The sequence below is a fragment of the Vanessa cardui genome, chromosome 17 (assembly GCF_905220365.1).
Source record: "Vanessa cardui chromosome 17, ilVanCard2.1, whole genome shotgun sequence".
NCBI lineage: Eukaryota > Metazoa > Arthropoda > Insecta > Lepidoptera > Nymphalidae > Vanessa > Vanessa cardui.
Window position 1 is genome coordinate 1,731,794 of NC_061139.1, and position 24,824 is coordinate 1,756,617.

Genomic DNA, 24,824 nt, shown 5'->3' on the forward strand with positions numbered 1-24,824 from the left:
ATATGCAATGCTTCGACTTTTATACATGAATTATGCCAAAGAATATGAGATACACAGATGTGAAATATTTTAGTCATAGAATATGTAACTTTACTAACTGTTTACTGTAATACCTATGTGCATAATATACGGCACATATCAATTATATTTATTCTGAAATTGCAACTTTATGATTTGTGTTCTATCGTCCTCATTACATAGTCATATTAGTATAATTATAATCTAGGTGATGTGATATGATTTTTTTTTATTTCTGTAAGATAATAACAAATTTGGGCTAAATTTGCCGCCCTAGGTTCCAGCCTACTTAGCCTATTGTTAAACTGTCCGTCTGGAATCCCTCTATTTAATAATAAAAACAGCATTAAAATCCATTGCTTAGTTTAAAGTGTCTTTGTGGATAGATGTGAGACGTTTTCGCGTTCGGAGTCGAGATGGCCCAGTGGTTAGAACGCTTGCATCTTAACCAATGATTGCGAGTTCAAACCCAGGCGAGCACCGCTGATTAATGTACCTAATTTGTCTTTATAATTCATCTCGTGCTCAGCGGTGAAGGAAAACATCGTGAGGAAACCTGCATGTGTCAAGTTTCAAAAAAAATCTGCCACATGTGTATTCCACCAACCCGCATTGGAACAGCGTGGTGGAATATGTTTCAAACCTTCTCCTCAAAGGGAGAGGAGGCCTTTAGCTCAGCAGTGGGATTTTTCAGGCTGTTGTTGTTGTTGTTTTTTGTTGTTGTGAGACGTTTTATACTATGTAGAAATACAGAAAAGCATTGCCGATCTCATAGTACTACTCAAGAAATGTTGTACACTTATTAGGTCTGAACTTCTCAAACGATTATAATATATGATATTTTCAAGGACACAAGTACCTAGTACCTGGAATACCTTACAAACTGGAAACTTTGAAAGACCTTTGGGCGCTATGAAAGTGTATTTCAAGGTCAAATTTGAGTGCTAACTTTTATTTGTAACGCTTAACAAGTTCCAAGTCAAAATACAAATATTTTCTAAGATTTAAAGTCTTAAAGAAATGTATCCATCCATAGTACGACACAACTTAGATGTAGCATCGGCAAAATTCGTAAAACCGATCACATCCGAATTAAGTACGCTATCCCAAATTATCAATATTTATTTCTTATGGGAATGATTTTTACACAAACGTAATAACTTGTAATATCATATGACCTAATATATTCGTCAATTTGACACGTCGATTTACGTCGATTTTGCACGTGTTTCGCGGGTTGAATTGACACGAAAATCTATAGCGACGAAAAGGGACGAATAGCGCGATAGCTAGCTGTTTCTATTGGTTGAGTAAATCGGCAGTAATCGGTTTTCTTGACTTTGCCGATGGTACATCTAAGTTGTGTCGTACTATACAAATCTAATTTATTTCTTTGTCTTGTGCGTCTCTTCAAATATTTATTAACATTTCTGACAGAACTGTTTCAATTGTAATGAGAAAGTTTTAAATGACAATTTTCATTGTTGGAAAACGTTATCTACTTCATTTGTTTTAAAGATTATGTATTCTACATTGCAAGTATTATCAAAAGCATGAAAGTAATTTGTTTGTTTGATCTCATAATTAATTCTTTGAAATTATTTTGATTAATTATTTTCGAGGCAGATGAGATGTTACTTATAAAAACCACCAAAACAAATTCCTTCTTAATTGCAAAATTGGAAATAGTTAAAGAAAAAAAAATCAAAGCGCCAAAATGGTACTTTCTGGAAAATAGTGAAGATTTTAATTTAGTAATTTAATTGATATATTGTTAAGAAGATGATTTGAAATGGCCTACTTACAAGAAAGTGATCTTAACAAAAGACAGCGGATTGAAAGCCGGAACCAATGAATTTTCATGTAATCTGTACTTGGTGCTCTAGAAACACATTTTGAATAAATCTTGATGCTCAAATTTTAAGGATGAAACCACATCATCCAAAAACATGGACTAGAAAGAAACGAACGATGATGATATGGTCTACGTAAAAATGATCCAAGAATTATAGTGTAGTGTTTAGAAATAAAACACGTAACTCTATGTATAACCTTTTACTGCGCATACACGAATCCCCATCTCACATACTTTTTCAATAATACCCACGTTACAATATACAATACATAGATATATCAGAACTAGGAATAGAATTTGTACACAACATAAGTGTAAATTACACCATGTATTCTCTTACGCAAATAAATAAAATCCATTGGGACAACTTATCTGACACTACCGATAACAACAGAACTAATAGCTATACATGCTTTCCAAAACAAGAAAGCAAAAATATTGGCAACTTCCGAACTCAGTGATACTACTGATAGCCAATAACGTTTTATTGACACAACCTCGAGATCTGCATCGTTTTAAGCGAACCATTAAATTAAAGAGGCCATTGAAACCAACAAAACATTTGTGTGTGAAAATGTTTTTAAATAAATTGAAACGTTGTATAATAACGATTGTCCATTAAGCTTTTTTATTTACATACAGACTCAATCCAATTTTATACAATAGATATATTACGTGCTCCTCACTATGAATTAACCCACTTACCCATCAATACGGACCATTGTACAATATATCTTATACTGTGAATAGGTTCAGTTTATATGGAACTAGTAGTAAGCCGCGACTTCTCTCGCGTTTGACGATGATTGTCAGGCAAAAATGTAGCCTATGTCCTTTATTGGAGTTCAAGTTTGCTTCGTACCAAATTTCATTAAATTCGGTCCAGCGGTTTGGTCGTGAAAGAGCGACAGAGAGACAGATAGAGTCTTTCACATTAATAATATTAATATGGAATGATGGTGGGTCGTGGATATGGCATGATATAAATTTAATCTATAATTAGAAAAATATGTCTGTAATTTGAATGATTATTTGGAACACATTCTTACGATATATTGTGAGCTACCATTAAGAAGTGAATATAGGAACTTTTTGCAGCTTTTAGACGAAATATTTGTCATAACAAGGGCATGGTCTGGTAGTTCTTAATAAAAGGTTTTATTACCTAAATAAAGAAATTAAATTCAAAAGTAATACTGTTAAAGGGGCGTTTGAGTTTAAAGGTGGCTAGAATTCCAGCAGCATTTCGTCGTTAATTCACAATTGCAATGCTCTGAGCGTAAAATGAACCAGTCCCCCCCTCCCCTATCATCAGCGGAGGCAATAACGCGGGGAGTTATATCTTTAGATGTCTCCTTGCTCTTTAACTCTTAAATCCAAAAGTGTTTAAGTTTAATTTTAACGAAATATTTAGTAAATTTGAATGCAAATATATAAAATGAGAGTAAGTTTGTTTGTCTTTACGTGAAAAGTTAAATTTGAAAAGGGAATAAATTCAGACATCGAAACGAAGTTGGTCATTTATCCCTGTGGAGTAAATCCAAAATCCACGAGAAGCTTGCTATAAACGAGGGTTATATCACAATACACAGGATTTTACACTAGTAAAATCCTGTATCCTGTATCCTGGTGAATTTTGGTGACAAAGGACCTAATAAGTGGTCACTACTGCCCACAGACTAACCTCGGGAACTCAGATGTTTGGAATTACACTGGCTTACTCACCCTTTCTAAAGAACATGTTTATTTTACACTGAAGTTAGAAACATCTTTAGTACAATGTAAATAGTATTTCATTATGACATTATTAAAGTTGGTATATTTGGTCAGATGATCAGAATTTCTTTACGTAAATATTTAGTAGAACTCAGTACAAATACTTTCCGTTTATATAAATTATATAGTTGCGATTCCTACATGGATGACAGCCCTTACAGAGCGTCGCATCACACCCCTGGGGACGTATCATGAGCACGAGAAAGTCTCATAACGCCAGATAATACATAGACAACTAAATCTTTTAATTACAGCAAAGAAAACTATTGTTTTAAATAAACTATTATCACAACTATTATTATATTATGCGGAGGAATAAGGACCATGTTTTAAGAAAAGCATGGATGTGAATGGATATAGAGGTAGACCAAAGAAATGATGGATGGATTAGTACGAGTAGAAGACGATATGATTAGAAAGAATATTACTTGTGAGATGAAGTCCGACAGAGAGGTATGGAAGGAGAAGACATGCTGTATCGACCCTCAGTAGAATTCGGATAAGGGCAGGAAGATGACAATATTTTTTTTATGACATAGGTGGCAAAAGAGCTGGAGGCTCACCTGATGGAAAGTAACTACCATCGCCCATGGACACTAACACCAGGGGGCTTGCAGGTGCGTTTCAGGCCTTAAATAAATATATTGTTACAACTATTCAAACAACTACATTTTCTACTATAATTTTTATTTTATGTCGTTATAAAATCCATAGAAGGTTGCAAAGTATAACATAGATCGTAAATTGCACTGTAAGGGTCATAAAACAATTCTAACACCGGAAATACGCAAACAGCCGTGTAATCTGCACGTGTTATATTCCTTACACCTGTTTTCATGCCTGCATAGGATGTTATTAATTCTTTTAGAGCTTCGTGAAAGCATGTTTGGGTATCACGCACATCAGATATCCTATCGACAAATAATAGGAATCGATATTATTGCGTTCTTGTTTCGAAGTTCAATAATGCTCCCTTCATGTTTTTAAATAATATCTTATCTTATTTAATACGCCTTATTTGTCAAAGTTTATTTAACATAATATTTAAAGTAACCAATCAGAAAAAGTAAGTATTTAAGAAAGTTATTAACGACGCAAATACATTGCCCAAGGAAGAGAAATATACATATATAACATATTTGACTGCTTTGATAATAACTAGAATTTTTATGTTCTTGTTTGAAAGGTAATAGGCACAAAGGACCTTCTTAGTTCGCAAGATTGGTGAAGCATTTGTGACGTAATAAACGGTTAATATTACTTACAGCGCCATAGTAATCTCTTACTACATCCTAAAAAAGAAAACAAATTATGGCAATTGAATTTCTAGTTCTAATTTTCAATTTTGTACATTTAACTAAATTGAAAATTAGAACTAGTAATTGCTTCCTAAAATTTGATAATATGTCTACAAAACAACATCGCACTATATAATCATAACCATATCAAGATAGTGCTTTAATTAAGCACCATTTAACTAATGATCCGATATTATTTACCAATTTAGAATCGATTTCTTGCTAGCTAGGCCGGTGTTCGATTACCTTATATAAAATTTAAAAAAAAAAGGTTATTTGGAAATTATCTATTCATAATATAAGCTGCAAAATTCTAAATTTAAATTTATATTATAATAAGAGTCTGTTAGAAATCACATCTCAATTACATGAATAATTTTCAAAAATCGAATGTTCCTGAAAACGGCGGCAAGCTTAATGCAACTATGCCAGACGATTAGGTAAATGTATGTTGAAATATCACTTAACGTATTAATTATTCATAATGGCAAGTGCTATTTTATAGTTTCCATCAACATTTAATTGCTTAATTCGCTATTTTATCGCTCATACTATTTACTCTGCTATTACATTATCAAGTGTTATTGTCAATAACAACGTTATATATAACGTAATCAGATAGTTAACATAACGAGCTGCGATCACTTTTATCACTCTTTTTATTTGACAGTTCATTTCAATCTTTCCAGCCAAAGAACTAAATCTTTCTGTGGACTTATGGCTGAGTATAAAAATATATTATACATGTTATACATTTAGGAAGTTATACTTTTAAGAATTACAATATAATATTATACTATGTATCAGAATTTATTATTCTAATTTATTAATTGTTAGGTCAGGTTATTACCTGATCTAACAATATTATATTTTATCAGGGTAAGATCCCAGTATAATGTTCTCCCTAAATCATTCCTTGCCCTGACGATTGACGATTATTTTTAAACGACTACTCTTAAGCGTTAGAATATTTGAAATTGTCTATAATGTGGAAAAAGAGTAACTGAGTTTCTTACTGGTTCTTCTCGGTAAAATCTACTTTCCGAACCGGTTGTAGCTTCATTTAATATATCTACTTGTCAAAAGTGCTTGTAAAATCCTACTTAAATAAAGTATATTTTGTTTCTGATACAAAAAAAAACTACACATATGTACGGATAAGTTAACATTTTATATAATATATACATACATATATATGAACTAACGTGTGTCCCATATCGTTGATAAATATCGGTAATCGAGTCTTGGTCCCAAGATGCCTTCTAACGTCACAATATATTAGGAATTCTTGATATTATTAGATTATTAATTACACTCAAGAATCAATGTTGGTACGCGCCTGTGGTTTATTCACGAGATAACTGATACTAACAGTTTAATACATTGATTCAATGGAATTATCTCAAACTAGTTCCCGCAACTTCCCTCGTGTTTGAGCAGTTGTTTGTTATGCAAAAAAGTAACCTATTCTCTTCCTTGGAAGTGAAGTTTTATACCATATTTGATTTGGTTGTTAAGGAGCGACAGACATACACAGTTACTTTATCAATTATAATATGAGTACAGATTACATGTTTCTGGTAAGTATGTTTTAAGATCTTTAGTAAAAGGCGAAAGATTTATACATTTTGCAGGGAAACCAGAGCTCCTGGTCCCCCGGATCGAGAAGGCAGTGGGTGCGTTGACACACAGACTGCCGCCTAATCTCGGGGGACCGAGGGAGGAGATTCGCCGCCTCTATGCTGGTGTCGTGCGATCGATGGCCCTCTATGGGGCACCCGTTTGGTCACACCGACTGACGGGCACCCGCCGCTGCAAGACTAAGATCCTGAGTCTGCAGCGGAGAGTGGCCATCCGCATGGTGCGGGGATATCGCACGTTATCCTTCGAGGCGGCGACCCTTCTGGCGTGCTTTCCACCGTTGGACATCCTGGCAGAGAGGGACGCGAGGGTCTACGACCAGACTCGCGCCCTCCGTCAAAGCGGCGGAAGTGCGTCCTACCCTGCCAGTGTCCTCGAAGCGCTCAGGCGGCAGGAGCAGAGAAGGGCACACACGACGTGGTACGCCCGTCTCCGCGGAGATCGGTACGCGCACAAACGCGTCGTGAGTGCGATCCTGCCAGCCTTCGAGGCCTGGATGCGGCGGAAGCGACGAGTCACCTTCCGACTTACACAGGTGCTGACCGGTCACGGTTGCTTTGGAGAGTACCTGTGTAGGATCGGACGCGAGGCGACGGTGGTTTGCCACCACTGCGGGGTGGCCCAAGACGATGCCCAACACACGCTAGAGGCTTGTCCCGCGTGGACCGCGGAAAGGCAAGTCTTGGTCCAGCAAATCGGGCGAAATCTCTCCCTGCGAACAGTCGTGTCGGCGATGCTACGCAGGGAATCGGCGTGGGAGGCCGAAGTCAACTTCTGTGAGACCGTCATGGTCCAGAAGGAGACTGCGGGGCGGGCTCGGGAGAGAGCCGATCCTGCCCGGCGGAGGCGACCTGCGGGTCGCCTTCACGGCCTCCAAGCCCCAGTGCCCGGGGCGGAATAATAGTGGGTGCGTGAGATGGGGGTCTCACGCATCCATTTTCATAACCCGGCCTCCCCCCCAGGAGTTCGGGTATCTATGAAGATTTACCCTGCGTCAACAAAAAAAAGTATATTTTAAGATGTTGGTAATATTCTGTACTAGATGCTGATTGTGTTTATAAAGAGTCGAGATGGCCCAGTGGTTAGAACGCGTGTATCTTAACCGATGATTGCGGGTTCAAACCTAGGCGAGCACCGCTGTTTCATGTCCTTAATTTGTCCTTATAATTCATCTCGTGCTCAGCGGTGAAGGAAAACATCGTGAGGAAACCTGCATGTGACAAATTTCATAGAAATTCTGTCACATGTGTATTCCACCAACTCGCATTGGAACAGCGAAGTGGAACATGTGTCTTTGGCCCAGCAGTGGGAATTTACAGGCTGTTGTGGTTGTTGTTGTTGTGTTTATAATTCATCTCGTACTCGGCGGTGAAGGAAAATACCGCGAGGAAACCACACGTGTCTAATTTCATAGAAATTCTGCCACGTGTGTATTCCACCAACCCGTATTGGAACAGTGTGGTATATTCGGAGCTTCTCCTCATAGGTAGAGAGAGTCTTAGGACAGCCGTGGAAAATGTACAGAAATTTTCACGACAAACAAATTAACCCAATTTGATGAAATTTTGTATGAAGCAAACTTGAACTCCAAAAAGGACTTAGGATACATTATTGGCCTAACATATGACATCAAGCTTTAACGCGAGCGAAGCCACGGGCGACTACTAGTACAAAATATATCAACACAATCAAACAAACAAAACAATAGCGTATAATATTTTTTCTAGAAAACATAAAATAATTTTATTTACATAGTAAGCACTGGGTTAATTCTACTAAAACTCTAGTTGGATCTGATGTCGGTGCAATATTCTTTTGTTCTTTTCATCGCCTCGTGACATTTTGCGAGGATTAATTAACATTTTTTCTATTACTTCTCATCTATTGTTCATTCTTGACGCCATTTTGAAATAGAATTTAATTTCCTCATTGCGAACTAAGCGTCGTGTTTTAGAAATATTAGAAGATTAAATATAATATTTATTATGACTGTTCATATCCCACAGCTGGGCAAAGACTCCTCGATTTTATTCACGATTCACAAATGTGGGATTGTGGAACACATGCATCAGAATTTGATCCATATATCCAATAAGGCAGTTTTATTTATTTTTAAAGTTACACCACGACTTATTACTAAACAGTAAAAAATTATATTTAATATAGGTAACATTCAAGGATACATCCTTTATAATAGGTGTAACCAATATTGAAATAATGGTTTTCCATAATGACCAATAAATCAGAAAATAAGAATATTTAATCATTTTAACAAAATCAATATCTATTTGCGATTATCATTTTCAAATCAAATCATATAGCCCAAATATATCCTCAAAATTAAAAAAAAAAAAACAAAATTCGGCGGTGACTTCTGTTATCCAGTGGTCTATTTCAACCGAATGTATGGCAATTTCATTTTATTGATCATAGAATTGCATCCGATTTGTAGATAGAACAATTGATAAGACCCTGATGAATCAGCTCCGTTATCAATATCAGTTGCAAAAGATAAGAGTTACGAAATAATAACATCTCTCGTACTGCGTATGGTGGAACGACACTATTTATTTTTGTTAAATGCGACATTTTACTTGGTGGTAGGGTTTCGTGCACGTCTGGGTAGGTACCACCCACTCATCAGTTATTCTGCCGCCAAATAATAGTACTCAGTATTGTTGTGTTCCAGTTTGATGGGTGAGTGAGCCAGTGTAAAGGGATATAACATCTTAGTTCCCAAGGTTGTTGTTAATATTTCTTACAGCGTCATTATCTATGGGTGATGGTGACCACTTAATACTTATCAGGTAGCCCATTTTCTCGTCAGCCAACTTATTCAATAAAAAAAAGATCGCTATATTTTCACAAAAATGTAATCCATATTTACTGTATATATACTGATTTATTGTACATACAGTATTATTAATCATCTATAATACATACTGCAGTAAAACTACTGTGCTATGTGCTACGGTGCTATGCTGATACTAAATATACTACAGAATTTGTTCATTTACGATATCACACTAGTAACTTCAAAAATTGTCAGCGTTTCTTTATTATATTGTCCATGTAATACAAAAATCTTCGTCCCGAATCACTCTTCTATTAAAACCGCATCAAAATCTGTTTTAAAGATCTAAGAATACATAGAGACTGACAGCGGTAAGGGACTTTGTTTTATACTATGTAAAGCAGATAAAGAAAACGTACCATCGTTTCGGAATAGCTGACCTGATAGTAAGTGGTCACCACCGACCAGAGAAATTAGAACTATAGGGAAGACTCGAGAAGAACCAGCGAAAGAAAATCAGCGACATTTTTTTAATGTTATTGCAGAACATCGAATTAGTAAATAGATAATTTTATTTGTTTTTCTAATTTGCTTTTGATCTGAATAACAAATTACAACGCTGTTTACGTTGATTGACATAACAAGCTTAAATTGATTTAATTATAAAGCGCTTTGATTAATTAGAGGATAATATCACTATTAAAAGTAAAACCTAATAAAACATATTGCGTACTTTAGATCAAAATTACATTTTTCACAATATGTGCATGTTTAGTTTTTTTTCAAGTAGGTATTAATTTAAATACAGAATTATTTACTCTTCGTTTGAATGGATCGCTGTTTGAGTAGCTAAAGGGAATTGAACGCGTAGAGATAGATTCTATTACAAAATTTCCAAAATATAGATATGTAAGTTTTTATTCCATAAAATGTACCTAGTATTTGCACCTGCAGCCATGGATTACATTCCTCACACATAGGCGAAGGATGTGATGAGAAATAATAATAATAATAATTAGAGTAAGAAAATTATTAATTCTTTTAAAAGTAATTGTAATACATTGTAATGAAAATATATGATATTTTTGACATTAACACGTTACCTTTCTTTGTTATTTTATTTCCTAGTACTAAAGGTTTCGACGAAGAGATCGTTTTCTTAGCGCCTTTTCCACATTTTCCTTGTGTGTGCTTTATTTTTAACTTTACTGGTGTACAGTAAAAAATATTTGTATTGTATTATTGTTCATTTTAAAATTGATTAAATCGGCCTCAATGGAAAATCCCAGCAAATAAGAGCATACCTTAAATCACAACAAGTAATTTCAAATAATTTTGATCAAGGGTACCTTTTCAAAATGATTTGAAACGTAAAACAAAACGAAAAACTTAGACAGCTACAAAAATATCTTATCTAAATTCTTTTTATTAAACACTCATTGTCGTCCTATTAAAAAAAACAGTCGTTCTTACAAATTAGAAGATGTAATAGAACTTCTATTTGAAATTATAATTATTATTTTGTAAGGGAACGTTAAGATTTGAACACGTCGACTTGCAAAACCAATTTTCGTTTTTACCAACATTGTGGAACAATTTCCGGAATATCTGCAATAAATCTTTTGCTTCAAAAACGAGAATGTAAACAGCATATTTGAAGAATTCGGCTAATCTCATATCGATAGCTCGAGATAAAATTATGTGTCAATGTTAGTATTCTCTTTGTCTTCAGATTAAATAGACAAAATGTACAAGTTTGTTCTTTTCTGTGCGTTCATCGTCCTGGTTGGGAGCTACCCTCAACATTTTGCAACGAAGAAATTCAAAGTTGGAATTGAATATGATGGTGAGCTTCGAGTAGTTAATAAGTTTTAAATTGCCTTTGATACTGTTATAGCCCGTTGATCCAAGCTAGCGGATCCAAGCAAGAACAAGACTTATTTGTTTTTTATGATTAAATAATCTTATACTGCCTTGTTTTAAATTTGTAATGATTGATTAGAGTTCGAATTTTAAATCTGGATAAAAAATATTTCAGATTTCGTAACATGCCTGTTTTTTTGGGACTTATTTCACCTATTGATTCGTTTTTCGAAATTGAGATCGGGTAGTGTGGTCATACATATTGCCGGAACCATACGAAATATACTTTTAGTATCATTTAGTAGATTTTAGTTGACAGTAAAGGTAATGTTTTGCATATTTTCAAAATTATTTTGGAACGAAATAATCCATTGGTCACGAACGAGCATGATACATGATACATGTCCTATTCTCAAAATCAGCCTATAAATGTCGCATGTTGAACAAGGGCTTGATTCTTATAAAGGAGATTTAAATCCAGGTCCATCTCGTTCGTTCCTTGATATTTGACATGCATGTTTATTGAAAATATTATGATATCTTTTTACAATGTACTATTAGGATTCACGTGTTCTATTTACTGGAGCTTACTCAAAAATCTATCAAATTCAATCACGAACGCATTTCCAATGTTATTTGCATTTACCAGTGGAATATCTGGCAATTGGGTGTTTTATATCTAATACTATATCGCCTTTCATCTGAGTATACTGCCTATAAACTAGAGGCTATCTAGACATTCAGAGTGTTAGTCATTCGTTGTTATATAAGCCATTCTGACCAACATAATCTCTCTACTTGTGTGCGTGATAACGCTAAAATGGTACTTGTGTAAATCCTACTTAGATTGATAGATTATTATTTATGTGTGCTTTGTTTGTTTGCTTTAGTGCGCGTAAATGTTTTACATGTGCGTGTGTAATCCATATGTCATCGAAATATAAATCAACGGCTGTTTGTAATAAGATTCATATTTGATTACAGGTTCTCTGCCCATGAAAGGTGGATCGGATAGATATCGACACAGGAACAACTATGATCCCTTTTTCGTCACTGTCACCACTTCATCTAAGGCAAGAAATTAGTAGTTATCTCAATAATTGTTAATATACGACTGCTAGGTACATCCTTTTTACACGATTGTGAGATATATGCACCATATTAATGTATATTTTTTTGGAAAATGACTTAACTTTTCGATTCCTGAAATTTATGGGTATGATTTGAGAAGGTTTCTCGCCCTGGAATCGCGTGTGATATTCGACTCGACCAATGAGCGGTACTAGAGTTGGATATCATATGGTACCGACCCATTTTCCGAGCAGTTATAATTTTAGTGTAGATTATTAACAAGATAACGTCAAATTTCACAAATCATTGTAAGGCTCGCTGGCATTTTTTTCAAAGGTTTCCCTAGAATGGTCCTGTTCTTAATTTAAAATGAGAACGAATGTCGGAAATGAATATAAATGGTTTCCAAATTGAATAATATTCGATATCGTTAGGGCAGAATCTATGTAGATTAAAGGTTAGCTATGATTAGAGAATTCATAAAAAACTAATGCATAAAATAAACATAAATATTACTTTTATTTGTAAGTTTTACTTTTGTAGGGTAATTTACAGACATGGTTTTGCAACAGCATCCCAAAGAGCATTCCACCTACCTTTCTTATAGGATAAGACTAAATATAACAAACAATTGATATAACAATAAGTTCATAATTGACCACACCTGAGGAATCAACAATCGCGTCCTAGTAATTTCTTGAAAATACTGAAATTTCAGTTTTATTTCAATCGAAATAAACACATTAATATTAATTTTTGTTTACCGCGGAGTATCAAAGAATTGTTATCTCATTATTCATTCTAAGCTTACATCTTTATCATCATATGTCTTATGAGTCAAATGTTACAAAACGATAGAGTTTTTGTTAGTCAGTCATTTTTTTTGGTCGCTTTTTATGGTTCCGTAGTCTACTAGGAACCCTTATAGTTTCGTCATGTCTGTCCGTCTGTCTGTCCTGGTTCGTTCTCTGCCGTTTCTGCACCGATTGCCACGAAAATAGTTTGAGAGATTTTTAATAATAATCCAAAAATTGGTTTTTAAAATTATCGAAATATAATTATATAAAAATGTGCCGTAAGTTCTTTCAACGAAAACTATAGCGGACTCTGTATCATACATAGTTATTTTTATACAACTCGACCAACTTATGACGTACAGTTGCCCTAACTAAATGGTAATGTATGGAAATAACTACCCACAAACTATGAAAATAAGTAAGAATGTTACATACCTACAGAAGTGGGCCAGGGTAGAAATAGAGATAGCTAAATTTCCATCTTATGGGTACGGAACCCTTTCATGTGCGTGTGTCATTAGCAACCACAATTACACAACAATTCTTATTTTAATTTATCCGCATAAATATTTTCAAAAAATTTAGCGTTTCGGAATAACCTACTTATTATTTTCTCATTATTATAAGACATACATTCGACTAAAAGATGGGAAATTCTCAGGTCAAACTCAGTTAGTCATTTTGATGTTGACATCTGACAATAAAACACATGCGACTTTTAATTATAGTCTGACCCTCGCTTGATATTCATTTTCCGAGACAATCATCCCTCGCTTTGAACTTTGCCTAGCATAAATGATTGCTATTAATTTCAGAATGACGACTAGTACGTAATCAGAATCAGCTGCCTCTCGTGTAAAAGCTCATAATATATAGGTAGGCAGACGGGCTAATATGCCTTATGGTGTGTGTGTCTAGGTTAGGTTAGTGGTCACCACTGCCACTTGACATTGGTGCTGTAAGATTAATTGATCACCACATCTTCGGAACAGGATGTTATGAAATACAACACTAAGTATGGCTGCTTGGCATATATGGTGGTACCTAAGACAATAATTTTGCACAACCACCTACCATCTCCTTTATAATATTATTACTAGATAAATAAATGACTATACGCAGTACTTATTAAAACTCCAAGAATTACTTCCAATATATCCTATATTACATACATATACATACATATAACTTTATTTAACTAACATGACAATGTATTTTCAAATGTCGAAAGACTGACTACTGAGTTTTCTCGGTACTTCTCGGTAAAATCTACATTCGGAACCGGTAATAGCTTCACTTAATATAGTTTGTTAAATGATTCAGAAGTGCTTGTAAAAGTATACTTGAATAAAGAATATTTTGATTTTAATTTTGGTTATTTTTCAGTCTGGCTTCGTCATCTCGTACGTGGAGGTCACCGCGACTACAGACATAGATGGTGATGTTCAGTTCAACCTCATACGTGGTGAGACCGGATCCCGTAGCCTGGTCTTCCAGCTGGTATCCAACCAAAGCGAATTCCTTTCGTACTCATACTTAGTATACGGTATCAAAGAAGAGGAATACAAAAAGGTGACGCAAGTCTCTTTAATTAATAGGTTAGTTGTTTTGAGACGATCTTGTTATGTTGTTTAATTTATCCAATATGGCGGCAATATATTGGCGCCAATTTTTTATATATAATTTTATAAATACCTACTCTTTTTCAAGGGGCCGGATAAACCAAAAAAAGGCTCACCTTTACCCCGCTCGCAATACCTAGTTTATCATTAACTATCTTAAAAAACATCAGTCAAAATTTTATTCATATGTTGATATGAATTTAAATAGGAAAAATATGAATCTTAAGAATTTAAGCATTAAGTTAAATCCCAATTTCAGTATATCAAGTACGTATTAAAGACATATTTCTTCTCTATATATTCCATTCAGTACTCGTATTTAAAAAAAAAGACAATAATATTTTAGTACAAATATCCTTGAATTGGAATAAAAGTTTAAGTAAATTTTGGTTCGCAGCGCCATCTATGAAACAATTGTATAACTACGTCTTGTCGGATAATTATTTGAGTTATCGTCCGTCCTTATGTGGCGTAGTTTGTAATCTTTCCGTTAGGTGGCGTTAATATGTAAAAACTTTTTTCCTGAAAACGTGTCTTAAATATCAGAGTAAATAAATATTCATTATAATTATTTTGTTTCAGCTTGCCAACATTATAACTATTCCAATGACAAACTTCAGCAATCGGCTACAGTATAATTGCTTCTCGATTTTCATCTTTATTATTTTTTGTTGTAAATATATTTTATCATGAATAAAAGAATATAAGGTCGTCTTAATAATTTATTTTCTTCAAATTTACATTAATTTGATTATATATTAAACTATAGTATATCTATTTTTAATACAATAATAAGATATAACAAGAAAAAGATATTAAAAGGAAATATAACTAAAATCGATAATGTATTAATTATTTAATATAGTGAAAAGAAAAATAGACATTTAAATGAAATAAAAAAAAATTGAGCTATAAAGTACTTCAAACATTATTTACGTTGAATATTTTTAATATGAATGTCTCAACAAGACTTTTTTTTTTTGTAACTCCTTAAAGTATTTGTATAATAAAACTTTAGGATTGGAAGTTCTTTAAAGAAGAAGTTGTTCATATTGGTAATAAATATTTCGATTATGTTCTCAGTGAAATCGGAAAGTTAACATTTTTCTTATATTTAGTTCCAATAAATATACTGATTTTGGATATGTAAGACATAAGTTCCAAAATCATCTATATACGGTATTGAATACAACCCTTTCAAACTAAGCGGCAGTCAAATGTAAGATATTATTGATTGCGTTCCAATATTTCGTCAGCACATCCGGAGTGGTTCCATTAACCGACGGACACTTATCAACACTGATGCAGTCACCTCCAGGACTCCTCAGCAGCCCAGACGCACAGATGCAGCCAGATTTACATACCTTGCTGCATATTGGCTCAGGGTCTGTGCAACTCGGCTCACAAGCTGCATTGCACATGTCGTATACCTCGTTTTCGTTGAAGCACAAACTTATATCTGAAATATTTCATTTAGTAAAATTAGTAATACATTCGCAGACCGGTCAAAATGTACAAGATATAAATATGTTAACAATAATTATAAAAAAACCATGAAAAGTATTTTTCGTGTTGGCTTACATACTAAAAAATCTAGTATCCCAATATATATTAATATATTGATGACCTCTGTGGTAGAGTACTGTATACGCCGGTTCTCATGGATACTCAGAGAGGTTCGATTCGCGGTCGTATCGATGTAGAAAAATAAAATTTTAACAAAAAGAAAAACCGACTTCAAACAAAACACTATTTTAAAACAAATGAATATGCACGAAAAAGTTATAAAAATAATTGCGTATTCAACATATTTTTTAGAGTCCTCCTAAGTTAAATGAAATGAAAAATATTAGACTACTTAAAAGTCGATTAACGATTATATTATGTAGTTATAGTTATTGGTATATTTGGAGCCGGTGTCAGCCACGGTGCCCTTGCCCCAACAATCAAAAGAAAGAAACGATAAGAGCCCCTTGATTGATTCAGTATATTATTGTGTAAAAGGTAATTTGTAAAAAACATATTTGTTAAAGTATTCTCGTATTGTTTTTTGATAGATATACTGTAGGGTTTTATTGGCTGACACCGACTCCAAATATAACAATAATTATAACTACATAATATAATCGTTAATCGACTTTTAAGTAGTCTAATATTTTTCATTTCATTTAACTTAGGAAGACTCTAAAAAATATGTTGAATACGCAATTATTTTTATTACTTTTTCGTGCATATTCATTTGTTTTAAAATAGTGTTTTGTTTGAAGTCGGTTTTTCTTTTTGTTAAAATTTTATTTATTTTTTGATTTTAAGTGAAGCTGATGTTGACTAACTAATTTTTTTTAATATGGATAGATTAAGCGTTCCGTTTATATGAGTCAGAAACTACTTCGAGGACAATTTCAAAGGAAACTTACGAATAAAGCAAAAATAGACTTTCGAAAATGCGGATTTAATACGTCACGCGGCGTAAACTACAAGGATCCCTCGAAAGAGCTGTAATCGAACTCATCAAAAAAACTTTGAAAAAGACAAACGATATTTCGTACATCATATGACATCACATCACATACACAAAATTTGATTAAAGATAGTAAGAAATTCTGCCCTATATCGCACCCTAACTGCGAGCCGTATAGGAGTTCCATCACTACATAGTATAAAACAAAGTCGCTTTCTCTGTCCCTATATCTATAAATCTACGCAACGGATTTTGATGCGGTTTTTTTTAAAAGATAGTGTGATTCAAGGGGAAGGTTTGTGTATATAATACATGAACAATATAGTAAAGAAACACTGATATTTTAGAAGTTTGCGATGTGATGTCGTATATAAACAAATTCTGTAGTATATTTAGTATCAGTATTGCATCCGTGCGAAGCCGGGGTGGGTAGCTAGTTGATTATAATATTCGACTATGATAATTACATAAACATAACCACATTACGGAAGGTGACTCAAATATCCAAATAACCTATAAATAAAAGATTCGACCGAGTATCGCTAACGTGCTCCTCAGAATTGTTCCGTTCCCTGCCGTTCCGTTACTTTGTCATAGATCCTGTGCTCAGAACCTTACCAAACTTTCACCAAATTACCCTTGAAGTATATATTTTATATTAAAAAAAGAATTATCAAAATTGGTTAACGTGATTTTCAGTTATTCACCTATTTGTCGCGCATATACATAATGCAAATTTAAGACTTATGTCGTTTTCACATGGAGACCATCATCGGAAAAAAAAATAAAAAAAATGGGACCCCACGGGAAGCACTACCTTTCAAACAAAAAAAATAATCAAAATCGGTCCACCCAGTGAAAAGTTATGAGGTAACAAACATAAAAAAAAAAAAAAAAAAAAAAAAAAAAAAATTCAGACGAATTGATAACCTCCTCCTTTTGGAAGTCGGTTGAAAACATCATTAATTTTCTAGGTTGTCTTGGGTCTGGCTGTTTGTAACACGGTAGCATGCCTGCATGCATGTAGAGTTCTCCAGCGAAAAAAAAAAGGGTCTGGCTTGGAATCAGAGTAATGTATGTGTTGTTTTCCAATATTTATAAAAAACATATAACACACATAAGTAAAGTTTGAATAAAACCAATGAAATAACTTACCAACGGGGCAGTCCTCAATTTTCACACATTTGTGGTTAACCTCGTCTCTATAGAAACCTTCCTTGCAGAAACAGCCCATGCTGCAAGCCAGTCCACAGATTTCTGGCTCCGGGATAGTACAAGTAGCGGGACAGGCCGTGCCACATGGCAAGTACTCCTCATTCGGTCCACAGTATGGATTTGAAACTGAAACCAAAGGCATACTCAGGCGTCCTGATTGTCACCATTGTCAACACAATTAGTTCAAGCTGTCAGTAGTACAACAACAACAGCCTCTAAATTTCCCACTGCTGGGCTAAAGCCTCCTTTCCCTTTGAGTAGGTTTTGATCATATTTCACAACGCTGTTCCAATGCGTTTTGGTGGAATAAACATGTGGCAGAATTTATATGAAATTAGACACATGCAGGTTTCCGTTTTCCTCACGATGTTTTCCTTCACCGCTGAGAACGAGGTGAATTATAAACACAAATTAAGCATCTCGGCTCAAGCACTAAATACGTGAGACCTTAAAAAGCATTCTCATTCTCTTTTGAAAACCATTTAATTTATTAATCAAAAATAAAATTTATGTAATATCTAAAGTTGACAGAAGGGCTGGATCGATCTTTGCCCAGAGGAACGGGGAAATGCTTTATCTTCATGGGGGAATACTACACGCAGTCAGGATTTATACAGTAACTATTTTTAGTTCATATTGTTATATATTAAAGCACTTAATGTAAAATGACGTATGTATATGTATACTATATTAAAATAAATCATGCGAAAACATACACAAATTATATATTCTATCAATGAACTGCATTATTTAGTATTATTGAGTTCCGGTTTGAATAATGACAATATTTCCGATAGTTATTCGTCAAATAAATTATTTATGGAACAAATAAATTAACAATTATTTTTAACCGACTTCGAAAAAAGGAGGCGTTATTAATCCGTCTGTATTTTTTTTATTCTGACTCCAAATATAACAATAATTGTGAGTTATATAATCGTAAATCACAAAAATATTTTTAAATAGTGTATTGTTTGAAGTAGGTTTAGTTTGTTTAATAAAATACAGAATCTCTATTTTATTTGATTTCAACGCTTGGCTGATAAAATGTAATCATTACTTACGAGAGGCGTCTTTCGTCACATTTCCCTTTTGAGCTTCGTCAGCGGACAGTGTTTGAACAGAGCTTCCAGAAGGCAAAGGAGTGCTCGAATTATTTACGTCGGCCACTCCGGAATCTGTACACATTAAACTTTCATTTTAAACTTTAGTAGTGTATATTACATGCATATATAATTGTAATTAACTAACATGACTGTTTTTGTAAATGTTGAAAAGGGTAAATACTAGTCTCTTGCCGGATCCTCTCGATAGTATCTACTTTCCGAACTGTTGGTAGCTTTTCTTAATATAAAAAAAGTTTTTAAATGACGATTCTAAGTGCTGGTAAATGCCTACTTGAATAAAGTATATTAAAATTATGATTTGTTTTTATTTATATCTTTACTAATATTATAAATGCATAAGTAACGCATAAATGAAATTTGGTACACAAATAGTATAGAGCCTGAGAAAGACCTCTAGGCCTCTTGGCTACCAATCATCAACGTAATATTTTAATTTAATTTGTAAATATAGTCATATTATATGCGAGAAAAGCCGCGATAAAAAAAATACTAGCTAAACCTTCGGTTTTACACGCTCGTAATTTATAAAACTTTACCAATAACAAACAAACGCACAATAATATAATATAACACACAAACCATCACTTCCATTTTACCCCCTCAAAGGTTAAATCAAATAAAGTAGCCTATCGTACAACTATTATCATTGATACATTTTTTTCATTACAAGTTTCTTCTAAAGCAGCTAGCGAAAAGAACATTTTATCTCATATTAAAAAATATCCTTCGAAACAACGTAGCGGAAAAAATGCTAACAAAAACCGCCAATTTGTTGTGGTCAATAAACACATCAAGCGTAATGGTCTGATGTTTTTATACGTGACCAGTTTGCGGAAAAAAATATAAGTAACAGAGGTCACTTAAAAAAGATTCAAGAACTTACTACGTGTCTGGATATCTGTTGAACATCGCAAAAAGAATTTTAAGTTTCACATATTTCGACACTTGTCATTGTAATTGATAAAATATTGCCTTTATTTTTTGACATTATACGTAAAGGCGGAAGGAAAATGTACCTGAAGGTGCGTGGTCACCGATACCTATAGAAATTGTCGCTGTGTTTAATATCAACCATTCCCAAAACCAGAACTACGATATCATATTGGCTCACTTCTCTTTTTTGAAACGAAAAACAACAATAATAACTGTTATTGTTGGACTGTAGTGTGTTTAATTTATAGAATTTAATTAAAATAATTTCATACTTAAAAATAAGGTACAATTACATTACATGCATACAAGGTATATTTCGGTAAGCAAGTAAGTATGGTTGTATTGTATATAACACTTGTCACTATGTCATAATCTTAAAGTAAATAGTCTCAAAATTATTTAACTATTAAGACGTTCATTGGGGATTGTTTGATATCGAATGTCGACAGATGGGAAGCCATTCGCAGCTGCGGACGAGACTTTGTTTTGTGTAGCAGTACAATCACACAAATTTGCTGAAATGTAGGCACCCAAATCGTCTGTACGATACAGGAAGGCTCCTCTTAGCTCTCGTGACAAATGGCGACACACGAAAATAAGCCTTATTTACAAGCAACGGAAAAAGCTTATTGCTAATATGTAATTTGTTTTTTTTTGTTACCATTTTGTTAATCCCGTCAACGACATCGTAGTGTCAACTCCATAATAATGGATATCATCTTAATTACTATTATTGAAATTAAAAAAGTACAGTCAGAGTTAGAAAACCTTCGTCAGTTTTCGAATTCATTAGTTTATCGATTCTTAAACTCTTAGTACCTTTTGAATCCAAACATCAAATCATTGCGACGCAATATGTCATTCTCAATCGATAAACCATAGACTCATAATGAGCACACGAAAATAGATCTTAAGGTGACGAACCTTTCCTTTCCCGTCTGAACATGACAAGATATATATATACTTACTACACATATCAGCTTTTACACAAGTTCCGTTAGAGTTTCTCAAGTAACCTTGCAGGCAGAAGCAGCCCTCTGTACAGGAAGTATTGCAAGCCTCCGGGCTTGGAGTGCTGCAAGTTGGAGGGCAGGCTGATCCACAAGATGAGAATTCTTCGTTCGGTGGACATGACACTGTTAATATAAGATTTTTTTATATATTTACTTTTTGAAGAATGAAATTATAGCCGTCGTAACTGAAAAGGAACACAATAAATTTAGTTGATTTCGAACTAGCGTATTTGGAAAAATGAATCCAAGCCGAAACAAACAAACAAGACGTTAAATGTATGTGTGTTTATCTATTTACGCATTATTCTTACAACAACAACAACAGTAGCCTGTAAATTTCTTACTGCCCGGCAAAGGCCCCCTGTCCCTTTGAGGAGAAGGTTTTGAAACATATTTCAGCTCGCTGTTCCAATGCGGTTTGGTGGAATACACATGTAGCAGAATTTCCATGAAATTAGACAAATACAGGTTCCCTCACGATGTTTTCCTTCACCGCGCACGAGATGAATTATAAACACAAATTATGCACATGAATATTCAACAGTGTGCCTAGGTTTGGGCCACCTCGGCTCTCAATAAATAAATTTTATTTAAAAAAAGAATCCAAACCGAAATATAAACAGAAATATTAAATGCGAAAATAGTATGGAGAATTCGTGAAGATGTTTATCTATTTATGCATACTTCTTAAAGTTACTTCTAAATTATAGAGTTATGTTGAATAATTCACAATTACACATAACTAAACAAGATTTAGATTTCGAGTGTCGAGTGTAAGTAAAATAAATACAACTAGTGACAATGGTAGGGGTGAAAGTGACAATAGTAGTGGTGACCGGTTTACGCAGCAAACGTACATAAAAAGAGGTAGTCTGTTACGGAGACTTCTAACATTATCGACATCTACCCTCAAACTTAAGTCTCGTGAACAAGACATTCCTAGATAATGTCGAAATATGGAGCTCATGGTAAATATCCCGCAGTTAATAATAACTAAACAAGTTCAAATCATCTAATTATAATTACAAAATGCAATTATTATTTGCATTTACAAATCTAATTTCACGGTTAAATTTTAATTAGCCGTCAAAATTACTTCCTATTTATCGGAGTGTTATTTGCCTAATCGAAGTTGTTCGTTATAAATTATATATGAAAATTGCTAATTTCGTTTGTCTCGTTTTTATATGTGGACATAATTGCTTAATGCTGAGTAAGACATTATTACTTTTTTTTTGTTTAAAATTACAATCAGACTGACAGTACTAGCTGATAATAAGTTGTCACCATCTACAATGAACTTCTACTAGTACTACGGACTACTCTTTAAGAAATAGTAGCAACTAACAATCGTCAATTCGCATTTAAGAGGTTGGGCGTCAAGTGTTACGTATGTCCTAAACCTATGACCAATTTTTTCATACCAAATTTCATCAAATTCGGTTCAAGTGGTTTGGCCGTGCGTAGCAAATACATAGGTGGATAACCATATAGACAAACTGACAGAGTATAGAAAACTAGTAATACTGGTTAAGTAAATTGCTTGTAATTTTTTAATATAGCTTTTTCATTTTGTTTAAAAATATATCACGATATAAGGCTATATATACTTGTAGTATTATATTAAAACATACCATCAACATAATTAAAAATTCTATCACTAAACAATAATTCCGTGTATTGTAGTAGAATAATAACTACTGACTTATTTTCGGTTTTGGGCAGAATCTAGATTCCGGACCGTTTAGCTTTGAATTTAATAAATTCTGTCAAAAGAAGACATCAAAATGATTCAAAAGTGTTTTCAAAAGCCAACTCATAGAGTGTGATTTGATTTTGTTATAATTTAATTTTCTTTTAATTTACTAAGAGAGAGAATGCCTTCATGATGAAGTGCACAGGTCTTGTTCGTTCTACGAGGAATACACTTGTTGGGAAACAGAAACGTTGACTAAGAGAGTGAAGTCTGCACCAAAACGATTGGCTCACTGCAGGTCTGGATGTTACTGCAAGTAAGGATAATTATTTTTTTGGAATTGTAAGGAATGCGCCACCATCTTTGGGAACTAGGATGTTATGAAAGAAAGAAATGTTAAGAAGGACACGATACAATTATAAAAAGAATAAAAAGTACAAAAATAAGAAGAAATATTCTGAATTCTGAACTGTGATATGATTGATATGATATGATTGCAAGTTAACGTATTATTTTTCGCTATATTGTTATCTATCGAAGTTAAACCGTCAGATTACAATCAGTCTCGCGTTAAATGGTGTAGCTCTTCCTAATATACGTATACGTTACGATTTAAGCGATGCTGAATATATTAACCAATATGTCCAACTGATGTGATATATCGTATATTATATTAATATATTATTATAATTCATAGAACATATTAATATTTAAAAAAATCAAATCATTTATATTTAAAATGGATGGTTGTATTGATATTCGTTTTTAAAGGTAAAAATCCTCAAGAAACAGAGGGATAGATTAAATAAAGACGCCCCCCCAAACTCCTCCTCCTCTATAACACGAGGCCAAAATTGTTCATTGAAATAAAACTAATTTTAACGGATTTGAATCGCGTATATTATTTTTTTTTTTTAACATCCCGACATTTCGAGCACTTTACAGAGTTCGTGGTCACGGGTGGACTACTAATAGACAGTCTACAGGATGAATGGGATGTTAAAAAAAAATTATAAATTATAAAAATATACGCGATTTAAATCCGTTAAAATTAGTTTTATTTCTATGTGTAATAATCGCGAAAATTTAAGACAACATTACAAAATTATTCAAAGAAGTTAGCATGCAATAAATATGACTTTAATTATCTTTTTCAGAAAAGGCATGGTCCGATCGTACCCCAACGGAGGTTGCATCATGACGATGATCTGTCGTGACCTAGAACTACAGGCTGTCCTGAATAAAATACCCGCAGAATTTTCCAACATTTGAAATAGCTGATATAAAAAATAAACCGCTAGTAAACGCTTACTCACCCTTAGCTGTCACCACACACACAAACAAAGTCAAACAAATAACGATATAGCACACAGATATACCCATTTTGTAAATTTCTTGCAAGCAACCGTCTTCAGTGAGATATATTTTAAATATAAAAGACAAATTCAATGAGAATTGTGACCTCTGATGTAATTAGTACAAAGTGTCAACCTTGTGTTCTATCAACCGTTTAATTTTTTTGTAGAATAGTTTATTGAAATAACAAACAAATAATAGAAAATGTTACGATTTGCACAACATCAGAATCGTGGGCAGATATCCATCATATAATCCATTTTATTTGATGGGTTAGACGTTCTTTTA

At 33.7% G+C, this 24,824-nt stretch overlaps 3 protein-coding genes across 4 annotated transcripts; 2 read left to right on the top strand and 1 right to left on the bottom strand.

The window, feature by feature from the left end:
• The first annotated feature begins 3,989 nt into the window (after positions 1 to 3,989).
• Positions 3,990 to 7,489, top strand: LOC124537025. Its single transcript, XM_047113733.1, has 2 exons — positions 3,990 to 4,011; positions 6,582 to 7,489. Exons 1-2 carry the CDS (start codon positions 3,990 to 3,992, stop codon positions 7,487 to 7,489), a joined length of 930 nt encoding a protein of 309 aa, XP_046969689.1.
• Positions 7,490 to 11,108: 3,619 nt separating this feature from the next.
• On the top strand, positions 11,109 to 15,453 carry LOC124536835. 2 transcript variants are annotated; one of them, XM_047113462.1, is made up of 4 exons: positions 11,109 to 11,228; positions 12,230 to 12,318; positions 14,500 to 14,711; positions 15,318 to 15,453. In XM_047113462.1, exons 1-4 carry the CDS (start codon positions 11,129 to 11,131, stop codon positions 15,331 to 15,333), a joined length of 417 nt encoding a protein of 138 aa, XP_046969418.1. In that variant the 5' UTR covers positions 11,109 to 11,128; the 3' UTR covers positions 15,334 to 15,453. The 2 variants fall into 2 exon arrangements, with proteins under 2 accessions (XP_046969418.1, XP_046969417.1); XM_047113461.1 differs by having other exon boundaries at positions 14,500 to 14,685.
• Positions 15,454 to 15,649: 196 nt separating this feature from the next.
• Positions 15,650 to 24,593, bottom strand: LOC124536911 (zonadhesin-like). Its single transcript, XM_047113577.1, has 5 exons — positions 24,497 to 24,593; positions 21,440 to 21,607; positions 19,476 to 19,589; positions 18,352 to 18,537; positions 15,650 to 16,194 (listed from the first exon to the last, which is right to left on the bottom strand). Exons 1-5 carry the CDS (start codon positions 24,561 to 24,563, stop codon positions 15,938 to 15,940), a joined length of 792 nt encoding a protein of 263 aa, XP_046969533.1. The 5' UTR covers positions 24,564 to 24,593; the 3' UTR covers positions 15,650 to 15,937.
• Positions 24,594 to 24,824: the final 231 nt, after the last annotated feature.